Below are 18,674 nucleotides of genomic sequence, written 5' to 3'. Positions count from 1 at the left end.
AGTTTCTTGGCATCGTCTCATTTGGTACCCTATTCATATACCGAAACACAGCCTAATCACTTGGATGGCCATTTTGAACAGGTTACCAACCAAAGATCGATTACAAAAAATGGGAGTTTCCACAGATGGTCTCTGTGTTAACTGCAATTCTCATCAAGAAACTAGAAACCACCTATTTTCTAACTGCTCCATGGCTGCTCGTCTATGGAATTCTATCTTAAATCTGAACGGGATGAATCAGAATTTTTCGACATGGGAAGGAATGGTATCTCGTGCTTGCTTAACTTGGAAGGGGAAGTCTCTACTCACCACCATTTTGAAGATCTCGTGGAATGCGTTTATCTATTACCTATGGCAGGAACGGAATCAGAGAATATTTCAGGCTCGTTTTCGGGATGTTGTTGTTATTCTTAAAGACATCATTGATACTGTTGGTATTCGACTTAGGGACAAAGTTATTAACAGACTAGAATACCAACTCTAACCTCAGTAATGCTTGGGGTATAGTCTAACCAATCATTGATTTGTAATTAAGCTTTTGTTTCTTTTGTTGATTGGTTGTTTGGTTGTAGCATGACTTTGCTATTTTGGGTAATAAAAATCTGAATTATCCAAAAAAAAAATCATAATTATTTTGAAAAAGTTTTTCAACAAGACTAAAAAGAAGTTTACAAAATTGATGTCTTTTTTTTTTACATATATCATTTAGATACAAGACATGCTTTATACCTATTAACAATTAACATTTACATCCATCTTGGTTTTTAAATATCTATTTGCAACCATTCAGCTTTGTACATTCACGTAATGAGACAAGTTCTCAAACATTATCTTGTAAAGAATTTTATTATTCTTACATGAAAGTAATCCACTTTTAAGTGTAGGAACTTTTATAACACGAGATATTTTGATGTATATGGGTAGAAAGGTTAGAATATAATTTTTAATATTTTAATTTTTATTTATATGATTATCTAAAGGATTATCAAAATTTATATATTTAGGGGTAAAGGTGTAGTTTTACCATGTCCTAATTTTAAAACATTGCATGAATCAATTTACTTCGGTGATTAAATGAATTGTTTATATTCTTAGAGGATAGGGTGATTAAACGTTCATTGTCAAATGATTTGAGAGTATTTAGAACAGATACTACTTTGTAATCACCTAACCTTAATAGAGTGTGAAGTCGTACTTACGAGACTCATTAAAAACTTCTCTAACCTAATTGGGAGAAAAGAGTACTACATAATAGAACACTACCACCCACGAAGACAACTCAGTGAACAAATAACACCACCACCAAAATGTAGCAATAAACATCCAACAAACACAAAATTCCAGTGCATTTGTTTCCAGTGCAACCAAGGCAACTTACAACACAAACAGAGGATTCCACGGAATGAAACTGGACTTAGGACGGACATATAAATAAGGTTGGCATGAATACACATGCCTTCTTGACAAAGTTTTCGAATAACTCAAAGATCCTAGTACCTAAGTGGCCTCTAAACCCAACATATTGGCCTTTAACAACAGTTACATTTAGCTTATTTTGATTATTAGTTTCTTATTTATCACTCCATCATTTTGAGAATATTATAGATCGTTTTAAATGTCTCATAGAGTAAAATATAAAATCATAATTTTATTATTCAAACTTTTGATCCTACCAATAATTAATATAACTTATAGTTTAAAATTTTCATCATTTCTCAACAGTTTCCGTGACAACTCCTCTCAAATAGATACTGGGCTAAAGCACGACTCAACTCGGACACACTGACTTTAAAAAGCCCTTTCCCCACCTTCATGTCGAATCTATCTTCCACTCGACTTGGATAATCCGTGGTAATTTAAAGTAAAACCTTTTCGAATGAACTCGAGATCAAGGTTTGTCATCGATAGAGATAAATTCACCCTATTTTCTTGCTATATTTCGGAATTTTTTTGGCTTAATGCAAATGTCAAGATTCCTTTACAAGACAACCATGCCCAACGGCTCCGACACTCTATCTCCTCCGACCAGACTTCCACCATCGCAAACCACTTTGTACAACGGGTTTTACTTTATCCTTGCTCATTTTATCTTAAAAAATGATTAAAACCGCTAACCACATCATCTCATGATTGTTGGACCTTGAATACCATCTATATGCATTTTGTTTACAAGGTCTTTTATGAAATTCTTGCGCCACCTATAATTCAATATGTTTGGAGACATTGATTAGAAAATAATAATATTTAGATCAACAACTTATATACATCGTGTAAGGGCTTCAGTGTTGGTTGTTTGAAGCTGTATTGCTAGCGTTTATTGGTTAGATTCGCTTTTCCTAGTTAAGAGTACTATTTTCCTCCATCTAGGTTTAGGAAAGTTTTTAACGAGGCCTATAATTTAGGTTTGTTTAATAAAATATTCTTCCAGAAAATAAGCAACTTATATACAATACAAGAGCATTTATATAATCTGTTAGGTATGACTCATAAATATACCGGTAAAGAGGACAGGGGATGGAGCGGGGTGAGCGAAGCTCGTTAAAAATTCTTGTGTTCTTTCATTTTCTTTACCCGATTCTTCAACATAATCCGATATTTTTGTTGTTTTGAGCGGTATCTCTCATGCTTTATCTAGTGATTTTAAAAGATACTAAGATCGCTTGTATAGGGTAAGCCTATCAACTTAGATTTTCATATCGTTCTTCAACAAAAGTTAACTTTTCCTTAAAATAATAATAATAAGATAACAAGTACTTCCATATGAAGGAAACACGAATTTATTTAGTATAATTGAATAAGTACGCAACACACACAAATGACGACCCTACAAGCTCATTACCACTCAATGTTTCCACTGAGGAAACATTAATTTATTTAGTTTAGTTTAATAAGTACGCAAGACACACAAATGACAGACCTACAAGCTTATTAGCACACAATGCTTCCACTGAGGAAACATGAATTTATTTAGTTTAATTTAACGAGTACGCAAGCAAACACGAGCCTTGAAGTTCCTCTCTTGTTCCTCGGTTCAAGAGGTAAGTGGTTCTTCTTTGACATTGAAGTCTGTGTTGTAGTAATTAGAACCTTTGTAAGTGTTACCTTTGACCACAGTTGTCACAACTTCCCCATTATAAAGAGCGTCCTTTTGAGTGTACGTGAAGGGCACATCGCACTTGCTTCTGGTCATCACCATATACATCGTCACCTTCGTCATCGGAGGCACAGTAACTTTGTGTGTCACTTCCAAGACAGTTCTGGTGGTGGTCGTCTCTCCCCATTCGAATACCGATTCAGCGCTAGCTGTTATTTCAATGTTCACCGTCCGCGATGATCGGAATTCCGAATTCGAAGGAGGCTTTTGCTTCAAGACTTAGAGAAACATGACTTTCCCAAGTACTAGTCTTGGTGTCTGTATACTGAAGCTTCACCTCCTGCGTGTTGGATTCTTTTGAATGGTTAATAGCGGTACTCCTGGCCACTATTTCGACTTTTTTGTTGTAAATACGAGAATTTTCAGTCAGGTACGTGATATTTTCGATCTTCCTCGACAACACAGGCTCTTCCACCTTGAGGTAGGTCTCTTTGGTAGCAGATGGGATGCCTGCATTAAGATAGCTTGTCTTTCCCTCGGTTTTGAGGCGCTTGCAGAACGTATTGTTGCCCAAGTTGAGAAGAGCAATTGTCTTGCTATCAACTTTGAAGGGACGAAACAGAGTGTCCTTATCGTTACCAACCGTGTCATCGGAATCGACCGAAATCCAGTTCGGGCTACGCCTCCAATATTTTTTCGAATTAATCGCCTTGATGCGGATGATTCCATTCGGAGTATAGAAAATCTCCATTGCTGCAGATGCATCACCAATATCCTCACCCGAAAACTGTAAATACGGGTAACCTCGATCTCAATAAGGCGCAGGTACTTATCATTGTTTCCTTTAAATGCCACGAACTTAGGAAGGATCACCAACCAGTCCCAATCAATAACTCTGAAGATATCATTGCCATCGGAGTCAACTTTAGTGCTGTTGGCCAACACGCCTGCACTAACATCCGATGAAGGGTTCAAGCGTAGGCATAAGTAGCATCCAGATTGAACATGAACAAATCGGTACGTTTTATTAACGGCGTCTTCCTCCATGGGCTTGAACAACGTGCACGACTCCTTGGATTGGTCTTCTTCCTTCTTCTCCGCGGTTACGGTGATCCAGTACTGCTCGTCCGGCTTCCCGGAGATGGAATCGTCTTCCGTTCGCTCCAAGTAATTGTTGGTAGCACAGTTTCTTATGTGCACAAGTCCACCTTTAGCCGATTCCACTTCGAATTTTGCATCCGAGCTAACAACCAAAGGTTCTGAAAACTCGGCGTACCCGCTGTAAAGATCATTCTCTTTTTTGAAGCTAAGGTATGCTTTGGCAGCCGGGGATCTGAGCACGATAAACCTTGGCAATGCCATTCGAATCAGGATTAGTACGCATACATAAATGAACCAGAAGGACCCAAAATATAATAATACCAATCATTCAAAAACATTAAATTTACATAGCATTCAACAGTAAATATGGACCAGGAAATAAACACATCAAGTGTAAATGGCTGAAATGTAAATGCCAGAAATTTAAAGGACATGAATTAAAGTACATAAAATTAAAGGACAGAAATGTAAATAACAGAAAAATAAAAGCAAAAATGTAAAAACAGAAAATGAAAGGACTGAAATATAAATATGAGAAAATAAAAGGCATAAATGTAAATAACAGGAAAAATAAAGTACTGAAATGTAAATAACAAAAAAATAAATGTGTAAATATAAATGGCGCACGTTTTCGACGCTCTCAAGGCGCACGTTAGCAGGACTAATGGAGCCTGAGTCCTCTAGTCGCGTCACCGGAATTCTCGTCGCCAATCATCTGTACTCTCCTATCTTCTCTCTTTTCTGTTCATCATTTCATCTCTTTCTATGGATTGGAGGAAGCTTTTCAGATGTCAAGAAGATCAAAAGTTAACCTATTTTCCCCCTAAATCGTCTGAAAATTCTCCGATTGTCTGCCCGCCACCAGAGGTCTTCGAGACAGGTATTGCAGACTGGAAATCATCCTTAGTAGGTCAATTCCTTGGGGCCGCACCAAATTTCTCTGCTTTGCAAAGGATCATCGCCAACCTGTGGAACAATCAATCGAAAGGGGCACGAGTCTAGGTCAGTCACGTTGGAAATAACCTTTACGTTTTTTCCTTTATTTCTTAAACTGAAAGAGATTGGGTCCTTAAAAATGGACTATGGCACATCATTAACAAGCCTCTAATTTTAAGGAAATGGGAGTCTAATATGCAAAGATTAGATTTTGATTTAGCTCGATTGTCTATCTGGATACACCTTTATAATGTTCCTCTTGAATTGTATACTCAAGCTGGCCTTAGCTACATTTCTAGGGCTCTAGGAACTCCAATCTCTATGGACAATGTCACTGCTTCTAAAATTAGACTTCATTATGCTAAGGTCTGTGTAGAGATAGGAGCCAAAGAGGACATTCCTGAGTCTATTAAAGTGGAACTAGCTAATGGTCAAACCACTCTTATATATGTTGAAGTTCCCTGATTTCCGAGTAGATGTAGTAAATGTGTCTCATTCAGACATTCAGACAAAAATTGCCCTGCTAAACAACCAACAACTCCTTCCACATCGAAAATTTGGAGAAAAAAGACTGTATCTGCTACTAACTTAGAAGCTAAGATTTCTGTTAGTCATGAAGAATTGCAAAACCTAGAGCAAGACTCCTCTCCCTCAAAGGAACAGTCTGATCCTAAGGACATTCATACAGTAGAAGCTTCAGTTAGTCAGCCTGTCCTAACTGAACAATCCTCCAAGGTTGATTCTTCAGTTCCTCATATCATTCCTGCTATTGAAGGAAATTCTTCTTCAACACATCATTTACCCCACAGTGGTGAATCAGTCCAAGAAGGAAATCTTCCTCTGTCTCAATCTCCTTCTGACAAGGATCAAGAGCCTATCTCTATTCCTAAAAGAGGTAGAGGCAGACCCATTAAGGTCAAATCTAAAGTAGCTCTTAAGGGATCAGCTAACAGATTTAAAATCCTTAATGTTGTTGATGAAAACTCACCTATTGCTGAGGTTCAAGTTAAGAAAACTAGATCTGCTGCATCAGGAGTAGCAAACCTTCTTAAGGAACTTAAAGCAAAAAAGAAGGAACAAATTGTTAAAGTAAAAACCCCTTCCAATAGAGAAAAAAGGGGAACCTCAAACTCTCCTTCCCAATAATAATTTGCTTTTATAACATCAGATGATTAAACAATCCTCAAAAGTAAATAAAAGTTCTCCAAAGGGCCAACCTTTATAAAGTAGATATCCTTTGCTTGATGGAGACTCGTATTAAGTCTGATAATTCTGCCCACATCTTACATTCTAAATTTGAGAGCTGGAACGTTTTCACTAATTATGAATTTGCCTCTAATGGAAGAATTTGGCTGCTCTGGAAAAAAAGGAATTGATATCTGCTTCTGTAATTCTTCTGACCAAAGTATTACTGTCAAATGCCACTTCAATAGTACCCCTTTCATCATCACTGCTATCTATGGTAGTAACAATGGCACTACTAGAAGACACCTCTGGTAGCATCTTAGAGAACTTAATTCCCAATTTAATTATCTCCCTTGGATTCTTGGAGGAGACTTTAACTCCTTTCTTCACTACAAAGAAAGCTCTGACTCTGATGTTTTAGGACCTTATCTATCTACTGATATGAAAGACCTCCTTGAAGTGGTTCAAGACCTTCTCCTTCAGGACCACCCATTTTTTGGCCCTTCCTTTACTTGGAGTAACAAGCAAAAAGATGCCTTCTTAGCAAGGAAACTTGATAGAGTTCTTATAAACTCTCACTGGGCCAATTCCTTCAATAAGTCTTTTATTGAATTTTTTGCCCCAGGACCCTCTGATCACTGCATGACACTTGTATGGTTGAACAAAGAAGCCCACACCAACCGTCCCAAACCTTTCAAGTTTTTCAACTTTTGGTCCAATCATCATTCTTTCCTTGATGAAGTGAGACTATCTTGGCAGCAACCTATTCATGGTAACCCTATACAAGCTTTTTTTCTTAAACTTAAACGACTTAAGCCTTGTTTACAAGCTTTGAGTAAGAACTCCTACAATAATTTATCTGCTAGAGTCAAACTCAAGAAAACAGAGCTGGAACAAGTCCAAATTTCTACTCTTAAAGGAACCGGCCCCCTTGATATGGATCTGTCTGTTCAAAATGAGCTTGCTGCTCTTGAGGAAGCTGAAAATCTATTTTTAAAGAAAAAATCCAAAGTTAAGTGGCTTAAAGAGGGAGACAAGTGTACAAAGTACTTCCATTCAATCATTGCAACGAAAAACAAAAATGACACCATTAGGGTCCTAATTAATGCTCAAGGAAAAAGGCTGAAATCTTTTGAAGATATGGCTTCTGAAGTCCTTGATTTCTTCAAGCATCAATTAGGTTTTGCTTATCCTAATTTACAGTAAGCCGACCCTCAATTCTTGAAAAGTCTGCTCCAATTCTACTTGCCTACTGAGCTTTCTTCAGACTTAGTCAAAATTGTTAGAAATGAGGAGATCAAAGAAGCCATATTTAGTCAAGGAAATGAAAAATCCCCAGACCCAGATGGATTTACTCCTCTTTTTTTCAAAAAAACTTGGTCTGTGGTAGGTGATGATGTTACCAAAGCTATCAGGTTTTTATTTGAAGAAGCTTTCATCCTGCATGCTTTTAATTATACAATTATAGCTTTGATTCCTAAGCTTCATAATCCCAGCACTGTCAAGGATTACAGACCTATCTCATGTTGCTCAGTGGTGTACAAAACCATCTCCAAAATCCTTGTTAAAAGACTGACCACACTGCTTCCTGAAATTATTACTCCTAACTAGTCTGCTTTTGTTCGCAGAAGATCAATAATTGACAACACTCTTCTAGCTCAGGAACTAGTAAAAGGATATGGAAGAAAGCAAATCTCTCCTAGGTGTGCTCTAAAAATTGACCTCCAAAAAGTATTTGATTCTCTCCATTGGGATTTCATCTCAGCTACCCTTAAAGTCATTGGTCTCCCAAGTATCTTCTTAAGGTGGATTGAATAATATCGGGTCGAATATCGGGGTAAAGTTCGGGGATTTTTTTGGGTTCAGGTTCGGGGACGGGGCAAGGTATCCCGGCCCCGCCTCGCCCCGATTATATATATATATATATATATATATATTTTATATTTTTTATATTAATTATTAAAGTAAAATTTGGTTGATTTATTGATAAATTTCTCAATGTAGGGAGCTACCAAAGAAAGTGACAAAAGTGGCACGACGATTTTGGATGACTTTATTTGACTTAATATTACGTATGCATCTTCGTTGTATGATTTGAATATCGGAACAAGTTTGTATTTTAATTATGTATGTGTTTTATTTTGAAGTTTAGACAATTATTTAGAATTGGGTTTGAATTTGTGACTGTAGTTTGACTTGTAAATCATGTAGATTAATTTTCCAGTTTTTTGTGATCGTTTTTTCTATTTTTTTATGAAAACTACGCTCGGTTTTTTTCGGGATCGGGTCGAGTTCGGGTACAACATTTCGGGTAGGGTTTGGGGACGGGGCAAAAAAAATCCCCGATGGGAAACGGACGGGGACGGGGATTCATTTCGGGGACGGGGACGGGGGAGCAAAACCCGCCCCGAACCCCCGTTGCCATTCCTAGCTGGAAATGTATTGGGTTTAAATTATTTGTAATCTATTATGTTGGGTAATTGTTATTTAATTTGGTATCCAATGAAAGGGTTTCAAAATTGAATTTTAATTTGGATCCCAACTTTGAAATAAATGGTCACCCAAACATAATTAATCAAGCATTTGAACCCATGCTCAAACTTCCCATCGCCCTAATGCCCATGACTTTAAAATGCTCTTCAATCTAATTCACCCCTCCTTAATTAATTAATGCACAAACGCCCTAAATCTTTCTTCAATCATGCTCGACCCAATTTGAATCGGACAAAATTAGGATATTACAACCGGACCTCTAATAATTTTTCCATGCGGTATATTACTTTTTTCATATTTTGCAAATGATTATTGATGAATGATGAAGACAACAACAACCAGTAAAAATGACACAAAAAAGATTATATTATAGGTAAATCAAAAATATAAAATAATGTTATATTAATAAAATTTTATAAAACCAAAATTCATATATATTTTCGTATATATATATATATATATTAAAATTTCAGTATTGTTTTAAAACTTATCTCATAATTAAATAGTTGATGCTGACTCGTTAATGGACCACAATAAATGATTAAAATGTGTCAAAATAGTATATATATTCATATATGACTATCCGACAATATTCTCAAGAATTTTCAAAAAGATAAAAAAGAAAAACAACGTTGTCAAATTCTTTTATCAATTTAGACCAAATATTAATCGAGAAATGTAATCTATTATCATTTTTATAAATTCGAGTTAATTATAAGATAATATCTATTCAAGAATTCGGATCAATCATTTATGTAACTAATCTCTTTGAATTCGGTCTAGGCGTTACGACTGACAAAAATTCTTCAAATCATAACATCTTAAAATAACATCTCATAAATTCATAAGACATTCATGCCAAAATGAAGTTTAATATCTCACATAAAGAATATCTCCGAAAGTAAAATACATAATACTTCAAAACTTTAATAAAGAATTTTTTTTTTTAAAATAATAAAAGTTTGGTGATAATCGTATTGTGTTGAATGAAAAACATCACTTGTCGATCCTCCAAGTACTAGAACAATCCTAACGATCGAGAGAATCTGAAAGAAAGGCAAACTAAGAAGGTGAGCTACAATCCACAGTAATTAGGTGAGGATGCACCAACCTATAAATCGATAATTGTACTCATCCGATAAGGACACACCAATCTGTAATTCGGTGGTGATTGGACTTTAACATCCGATAAGGATGCACCGGTCTGTAATTTAGTAATGAGAATTTACCATCAGAAAAGGATACACCAGTCTATAATTCGATAATTAAAATTTATCATCCGATTCCACTTCACAAATCCAACCCAATCTAATTCAACAGTTTAATTTAATCTAATCTGGCTTTAAGATCAACTCGTCTAGTTCAACTCATTCGATTCGAGCGATTCAATGCAAGGTATGAGATTTGCAAACAGCTCACTGAAAAGGATAAATTAATCTAAAAATGTCTGGTCATACAAAAGTAAAAATTAATTGTTAAATTATAATACAAAGATAATAAATGTATTATTGACTAAATAAAACTATTTTTGAAAAATGAGAAATCCCCCAACCACAAGTAACGAGTTGTATATCTTCTTCTCACTTGGAGTGATTGTAAAAGACTGAAAGCTAAAGGGTGATTCGGGACCACGTTCTAGAGCAACAAAACTTCTCACGTGCAAAATTAATATTTTTGTAAATATAAAAACGTTTATAATAATAAGAACTAATAAAATGCTTTTTCTTAGCAAAAAAATAAATTTTATTCTGATTAAAGTATTTTAGATTTTTAATATTTTATAAATAATTTTTAAATTATATTTTTATAATTTTTGTTTTTTTAGCCATTGAAATCGATGGATATATTTTAATTTATTATTTTATAACATCCGAAAATTTTAAAATTTTATTACATATGTTTATTCTTTATGAAGTCCCTACACTAACCTTTGTGGATATTAATTGCTTCATGAAACTTTCAAATATTTGCATCACACTACCTTTAATTGTTATCTATAGTTCGCAAGATATTTCTTCACTGAAGGAGTATACCTTATCTATCATATATAAGCGGCTTTTGATAATAAACCAGGTACCAGGTATGTGGGTACTCGGTTAAACAACATTTTGTTATATTAAATTGAAATTAAGACCTAATTAAAAATTAATAATTAAAGTTAATTTTGGTGATCAAATTGATTAATTCTAAAATCTAGGGGATTTAATCTACAAATTTAATACATGGTTATAATAAAAGATTTTAAAGTTGATGCTCAAATTAAGGCATTAGACAAATTAAAAACAAAATCATGATCAAATTAGATTAAATGAAAATCCAAGGAAACAAATCATATACAAGTAGTGACCAAAATAGAAGAAAAGAAAACAAGGTGTCATCACCGCAAATATGTAACTTTACAAGGACCCACGCCCTAATTATACTAATTTTTTATTGGTAAACACCTCCATTAAATATTAACGTCGTGGCCATTTTGAACTCATTTAAATAGTTCAGTGGTTCAGTGGTATATTCAGTTATCATTTATGTAGTTTTTTTTTTTTTGCCCTCTATTTTTAAGGTTTCGTCCTGTCTAATCTGGATCGACTCAGGTGGCACAACTGACTTTGGTGGGTAAGTCTCCCGGTTGAGATTTTTATGCATACACAAATACTTGAACCTGAGACCTTGCTTAAGCGATATCAAGTTGCTTACCACTTGAACCAACTCTATTGGTAACATAAGTAATTATTTTAATATTGATTGATATTAAATTTTGAGTTGAGTGATGTACAGTTTTTTTATATAATAAAATTATGATATGGTGTAAACTGGGCAAACCACATGTTCCACGAGAGGCAAAAATGGACATCCATGTTTTGGCTATAAATATCATACAGAAATGGTGAAGCAGAACCACAACAAAACTTAGAAGAGTGAAAATGGAATCCGAAATGACATTGGCATTGCCCAGGTTCGTGGCTATCAAAGCAGCAGACAGTGGTCTGTATCTCTGTGTTCGTCAATTCCGGGGCCGGCCTCATTTGCAGTTTACGGCCAATGATATCAGTGATCCAACCGTGACTATGGAAATCTTGGCCGCAAGCGGAGGAAACGTCCGCATCAGGCACACTTCTTCAGGTAAATTATGGAATTTGGGTGACCCCGATTTTATTTTGGCAGATGCGGATGGCACCAGTGACGCCGACGACAACAGAGCCACCTTGTTTCGACCCTTCAAACTTAACAGCAAATCAATCGGTCTTCTAAACCTGTCCAACAATCAGTTCTGCAGGCGCTTCACACAAACTTTGATCAGCGGCTTGAATGCAAACAGCCTGTTTACTACCTTGGTTGCTCGCCTAATGGTGGAAGAGCCTGTCACCAAGAGGGACATTTCTACTATCAAATACAACCTCCATCAATCCCGTGTCTACGACAATGAAACCGTCGTTTTGGTTGAGAATTCTGCCATCAACCGTAACCCGAATTTGAGCACTACCGTAGACTTGACGCTCAGTTATAAAGACGTCTGGTCTAATATATGGAAGACTAATCTTTTGCTGAAGTTGGATGCGAAAGCGACATTCCGCGTCGAAAGCTTTCCGATCATCGTCAACGGCGGGAAGGTCGAATCATTCAATCAATTACAAGAACTAAATGAGTTGGATGAGACCTTGATAACCATCACAATAAAGGAAGTTGCACATAGAGTTGTTGTGCCTCCCATGACTAAGGTGGTGGTGAGATTGATTGCAACCAAGGGTACGGCTGATGTTCCCTTCACCTTCACACAAACCGATACTCTTATCAACGGGGACTCTTACACAACTGAAGTGGAAGATGCCACTTACACTGTTTCTAATTACTACAACCTCGAATTTAAGACCGAACAAGTGCCGGTTGACGCCTAATGCCTCTGGGGCATCTATTGAATTAAATAAATTAGTGTTCCTTAGAACCTAATGTGTGTTTATTATGTATTAATAAATCTCGTGCTATGTACTTTTATTATGGGGATTACCCAAAATGTACTAGTATGAGAATAAATTAAAAAGAAAGTTTATGCGAGTGTTATCCAACCAGCTTCTTTATTTTGCATCTTTCCTTTATAGGTTCTTTGTTTTATAATGTCACATTACATTTTAGTGATATTTATCAAGCGAGACGTAACATTATCCATTTAGGAAGATTGCTATTCGATCAGATAAATTCAAACTGAATACAAGGGTCATAGTCTAAATGTGTTATGCTCTCCAAACCGTGCCTTCTTAAACAAATACAACATCTTCATTTTATATGACGAGTTTTATTTTTCAAATATATTTTATGAAACTTATCATCTTCATGTGACAAGTTTCAACTATACTGTAATAAATGATTTAAATCTCAAAATAAATTTAAAGGTGTCTTATTTTACTCATTAATTATTCCACCTGCACTGTTTGCCTAAGTTTACCACCTATCAACGAATTTTTGAGTTAATGAAAATGAAATAATTTTTTTTTGTTAAAGGAAGAGCTGAATTGGATACACTTTAATTCATACAAGTTCATATCTATTTTTTATTCAATTTTTTTAAATGTGTTTTTGACATTTTTTTTGTATGTTCCTTATATATTCTCAAGTGATTAATTTCTTTTGTAACCTTATTATGTTTTGTTATAATTTTAAATACATTTTTTATAAAAGTAACTAATTTTAATCAAAATAGGAAATATGTCAAATTAAAATAATTAGAGACAATTTCCTATAATCATTGACACAAAACTAATAACTTAAAATTACATAAGGACCATACAAGGAAAGATTAAAATCTAACCAATAAATTCAAACATAAATAGATACAAACATATCTGATCGCATCTACGAATGAACCAAAAAAGAGGATCAAGCTATTCAAAGACCAAAATCAGACTCGAGTGACGTGAAAAACTATTCACGAACGCAATATAGGTATCCAAATCCTATCCAAGGGTCCAAAGCATGGAAGATTAACAAGATATCAGATAAGCGTCATCTTGATCAGTCGTGGTGATGTCAAATCAATCATTGGAAAAAGATAAATGAAATAAGGCCAAGCCACCGGAAAAACATGTCAAAAGACAAAAGATAATGTGTCATAAAGACAATTGAAAACGTGTCATAAAGGTAGATGAAAATGTGTCATAAAGACATACTTATTGAAGATTAAAAAACAAAAGAAAATAGAGATGTGATATAAGAAAAAGAAAAAGATAATAAAGAATACCGACCGTCGACAACTAACATTAAAGTTGGTGTCATCACTAATCAACAAAGACGAAAAAAAGAGATAAATGTTACACCAATAAAAAGAAAATTAGATTTTTATGAAAAATAAGATTTTTATGAAAAATAAGATTTTTATGAAAAATAAGATTTTTCTATTTATATATATATATAAACATATAATAAAGAGGTGAAAGGACAATTTAATAATCTTCTTATTATAGTAAGTACATGTTCCGTAAATTAAATGTCTCCTAATTATAAATAATAATTTTGTGTTTGTGAAAGGAGATGAGGTAGCTTTCTGTAAACTATGTCAAAAGATAAAAGATAATGTGTCATAAAAATAATTAAAAACTTGTTATAATAGTGGATAAAAACGTGTCATAAAGATAGACTTATTGAACATTAAAAAACAAAAGAAAATAGAGATGTGATATAAGAAAAGAAAAGGATGCCATAAAGGTAGATGAAATCGTATTATAAAGGTAGATGAAAATGTGTCATAAAGACATGCTTATTGAAGATTAAAAAACAAAAGAAAATAGAGATGTGATATAAGAAAAGAAAAAATAATAAAGACGAAAAAAAGAGATAAATGTTACACCAATAAAAGAAAATTACTTTTTTATGAAAAATAATTTTTTTCTATTTTTATATATAAAAAACATACAATAAAGAGGTGAAAGGACAATTTAATAATCTTCTTATTATAATAAGTATATGTTTTGTAAATTAAATGTCTCCTAAATATAAATAATAATTTTGTGTTTGTGAAAGGAGATGAGGTAGCTTTCTCTAAAACGTGTCTCGGAATCACACTTCTTTTTACAATCACTCATGCGGTATATTACCTTTTCATATTTTGCAAATGATTATTGATGAATGTTGAAGACGACAACAACAACCTGTAGAGGTGCGCAAAAAATTTAAATATTCGATTTTGTCTAAAAAATATCCGAAATTGGATTTTGAAAAGATCGGTTTTTTTAAACCGGATCGAATATTTAAAAATCGGATAGTATAACCGGTTTGAGAAAAAATTGAACGACCGATTTTTTTATCAGATTAAAAACCGATTTTTTATCCGGAAAAAAATCCGGTTTTTTAAAAAAACTGGATTTTTATCCGAAAAAATCCAGTTTTTTTAAAAAAAACCGGTTTTTTTGCAAACCGAAACCGGTTACACCATCTGGCCCTCCAAACCGGTTAAGATCCGATCCAGTTTTTTTAAAATCCAGTTTTTTGGTTGGGAGAAAAAACCGGATCGGTTTTTATCCGATCCGGATCGGATTGAAATCCGGCTTCTGTGCATCTCTAACAACCAGTAAAAATGACACAAATAAGATTATATTATAGGTAAATTAAAAAATATAAAATAATGTTATATTAATAAAATTTTATAAAACCAAAATTCATATATATTTTCTTATATATTAAAATTTCAGTATTGTTTTAAAACTTATCTCATAATTAATTAATGGATGCTGACTCATTAATGGACCACAATAAATGATTAAAATGTGTCAAAATAGTAGATATATGCATATATGACTATCCGACCATTCAACAATGTTCTCAATAATTTTCAAAAAAAGAAAAACAATGTTGTCAATATTTTATCAATTTGGACCACAAGAAGGGATAGTTGAGGTTTTCTGTATTATTAATTAGCTGCTCTAAACCTTCTCAAATATAATAATATTGATAAGAAATGTAATATATTATCATTTTTATAAATTCGGATTAAGTATAAGATAGTATCTATTCAAGAATTCCGCTCAATTCTTTATGTAACTAATATCCCTAAATTCGACCTAGACGTTACGACCAGATCTCAAAGATCACACTGACAAAAAATCTTCAAATCATAACATCTTAAGATAACATTACATTACATAAATTCATAAGATGATTGATGTCAAAATAAAGTTTAATATCTCACATAAAGAATATCCCCAAAAGTTCAAATACATGATTATTCAAAACTTGATTAAAGAAATTTAAAATAAAATAAAAGTTCGGTAATAATCATATTGTGCTGAATAAAAAAAATCGCTAGTTTATCATTCAAGTATCAAAACGATCCCAACAGTCGAGAGAATCTGAAAGGAAGGAAAACTAAGGATGTGAGCTACAGAGCTTAGTGTGTCCTGTAAGTGCGAGTCAAACAACACACGATATAACAAACAATTAATTACACAAATGCCGATCATACAAGTTAACACAAATTACATAGAGTTATTACAGCAAAAGTCATACAGATGCGACTATATGTTTTTCTATTTATTAAAATCATTTTGTCAAATTCCGATTTTCAGGGCCAAATTTAGAATGATTTGAAAATTTAATACCGATTTATAGTTTATCTAAAGTAGAAGGGTTTTTAACATAATTAGCCCATGAGTTGTTTAAAAACAACTTTCCCTCTTTTTCCAGTCGTACAACCTCCTCCCCCAATTTTATTTCTTTCTTTTTTCTCTCTTTATTTCTTTCTCAAGCATTCATTGTTTTGGATTTTCTTTGATTCATCGCAAACCGAGTGGAGGTGTGCGACACCTCCAGTACCAGTGTGTTCGTCTCATCGATCTCGTTCGTCCCGATCTTTGGTTCATTGTTTGTTGCCGGCATTATCGTTTTCGGGGAAGGAAAAGATTCGGGTTTTATTAAAAACCCCATCTCCGTCGATCGTTTTGAGAAATCGACACTTGTAAGTGACTCCCCGAAGTTTAAAATAATTTTATTCAATTTTTTCATATTTTTCCAGCCACCGTAGGTAGCCCCACACATCGTCGTGCGCGTGTGGGAATGTTTTGGAGGGTTTGAACCGCTGAATCAGTCTGCTTGGACCAGTCTGCCTGAATTGGTTTTGACCCATTGACTTTGAATCGATTCGACCAGTTGACTTTGACTGTTAAATTTTTTGTTTACTGTTGACTTTGATCGTTGACTTTTTTTTGAATACCTTTATCCTGACGATTTTCGATGTCATGAGTTCGTTTCTGCAGTCCGTTTTGCCAAATTCTGACTTGAAAGCATTGTTTTTACATATTTTAATACTTTACAATATAATTATGTTAAGTAAATTTTAGTACCAGTTTGTTCATCTCATCGACCTTGTTCGTTTTGGTGTCTTTGGTTCATCGTTCGTCACCAACGTTAGTGCTTTCGAAGGAGGAAAAGATTCGGGTTTCATTAAAAACCCCATCTCTGTAGATCGTTTTAAGAAACTGACAACTTGTAAGTGACTCTCCGTAGTTTAAAATAGTTTTCTGTAATTTTTTTCATATTTTTCCGATCGTTTAGCTAGCCCAAGCGCATCGTGCGAATTTGGGACTATTCTGGGCGGTTTGAACCGCTGGACCGGTCTGCCTAAACCGATTCTGACTTGTTGACTTTGAGTCGACCTGACCAAGTGACTTTAACTGCTGAATTTTCCGTTGATTATTGACTTTGACCGTTGACTTTTTTTGAATTACCTCTATCCTAACATATTTTGACGTCATGAGTTAATTCTGCAGTCTGTTTTGCCAAATTCTGACCCAAAGGCCTTATTTTTACATATTTTAGTACTTTACAATATAGTTATGTTAAGTAAATTCTGAACTTTATGAACTTAATATATAATATTATATTCTAAAGGTGGTTACATGGCTTTATATCATTCTATAGTAACTCTGAATCATCTTTGTTCAGCTTAGCTCTACTCCGCACGTTATATTCGAGATATGCATTCTTGTTCCGCATGACCTTGTTCTATTGATCGTGGGAGACGTAAGACCTAGCCAATATTGATTATCTCTTATAGGTGTGTTCTCTAGACCTATTCAATACTTTTGTCGTATTATACTATTAAGTTATATGTATTGTTTGTAAGCATGTTCATAGTGGTTACAATTAACTGAGGCATTTCTAATTTATGAATTACGAGACATCATTCATGATCTGCATATTGATGCATTACTAATTTTGCATGGGCTTAGTCCCCGTCCTGATTCTGCATGGGAGCTCGTTCCTCGTTCTGATTCTGCATGGGCTTAGTCCCCATCCTGATTCTGCATAGGCTTAGTCCTCGTCCTGATTCTGCATAGAACCTCGTTCCCCGTCATGACATCTACATGGGACCTCGTTCCCCATTTTGTCATCTGTATGAGATTATATCCCCGTTCTATTTTTGTTGGGATACTCTACAGAGGGCTAAATCCTCATTCTGATTTTTATTTCGGCTGGAAACCTCTACGAATGGCTAAATCCTCATTTTGATTTCTGTTTCTGCTGGAATCCTCTATGAAAGGCTAAATCCTCATTTTGATTTTTGTATTCAGTTTTGGAATTCTCCTTGTAAGATAATATTCATAATCTATTGTTTCGGAACGAAATGTAAGATTGTGAGTTTCTGTTGGGACATTATGCTAGTAAGATATCCTAATTTTAATATTGTTTGATTATTATTTTGTTTATTATTTTATTCTTGAATTTTCTGCGTTGTTAATATTACCTGATTAAATCTAAAGGAGACTCTGAGCTTTGTAACTCACTTTTTGTTTCTATCTTTCTTTTTCAAATTATCCATATATAGGACCAGTTCGGCTATTGGATGTGTGGTATCGATTATATAATGTATGGGGTTTAATAT

At 34.2% G+C, this 18,674-nt stretch overlaps 4 protein-coding genes across 4 annotated transcripts; 3 read left to right on the top strand and 1 right to left on the bottom strand.

The window, feature by feature from the left end:
- Nucleotides 1–109: 109 nt before the first annotated feature.
- Nucleotides 110–484, top strand: LOC120115199. The gene has a single exon (XM_039135965.1). The coding sequence runs from the start codon at nt 110–112 to the stop codon at nt 482–484; it is 375 nt and encodes a 124-aa protein (XP_038991896.1).
- Nucleotides 485–3,031: 2,547 nt separating this feature from the next.
- LOC120115198 lies at nt 3,032–4,456 on the bottom strand. The gene is made up of 3 exons (XM_039135964.1): nt 3,892–4,456; nt 3,432–3,847; nt 3,032–3,364 (listed from the first exon to the last, which is right to left on the bottom strand). Exons 1-3 carry the CDS (start codon nt 4,454–4,456, stop codon nt 3,032–3,034), a joined length of 1,314 nt encoding a protein of 437 aa, XP_038991895.1.
- A 504-nt stretch (nt 4,457–4,960) lies between these two features.
- LOC120115197 lies at nt 4,961–7,522 on the top strand. Its single transcript, XM_039135962.1, has 5 exons — nt 4,961–5,075; nt 5,409–5,535; nt 5,632–6,220; nt 6,477–6,627; nt 6,738–7,522. The coding sequence occupies exons 1-5, from the start codon at nt 4,961–4,963 to the stop codon at nt 7,520–7,522; spliced, it is 1,767 nt and encodes a 588-aa protein (XP_038991893.1).
- Nucleotides 7,523–11,730: 4,208 nt separating this feature from the next.
- Nucleotides 11,731–12,702, top strand: LOC120115196. The gene has a single exon (XM_039135961.1). It carries the CDS (start codon nt 11,731–11,733, stop codon nt 12,700–12,702), a length of 972 nt encoding a protein of 323 aa, XP_038991892.1.
- Nucleotides 12,703–18,674: the final 5,972 nt, after the last annotated feature.

The sequence above is a fragment of the Hibiscus syriacus genome, unplaced genomic scaffold, assembly GCF_006381635.1.
Source record: "Hibiscus syriacus cultivar Baekdansim isolate YM2019G1 unplaced genomic scaffold, ASM638163v2 tig00110258_pilon, whole genome shotgun sequence".
Taxonomy (NCBI): Eukaryota; Viridiplantae; Streptophyta; class Magnoliopsida; order Malvales; family Malvaceae; genus Hibiscus; species Hibiscus syriacus.
Note: the sequence above shows the minus strand (reverse complement) of the source record. Positions and strands in the feature narration are given on the sequence as shown.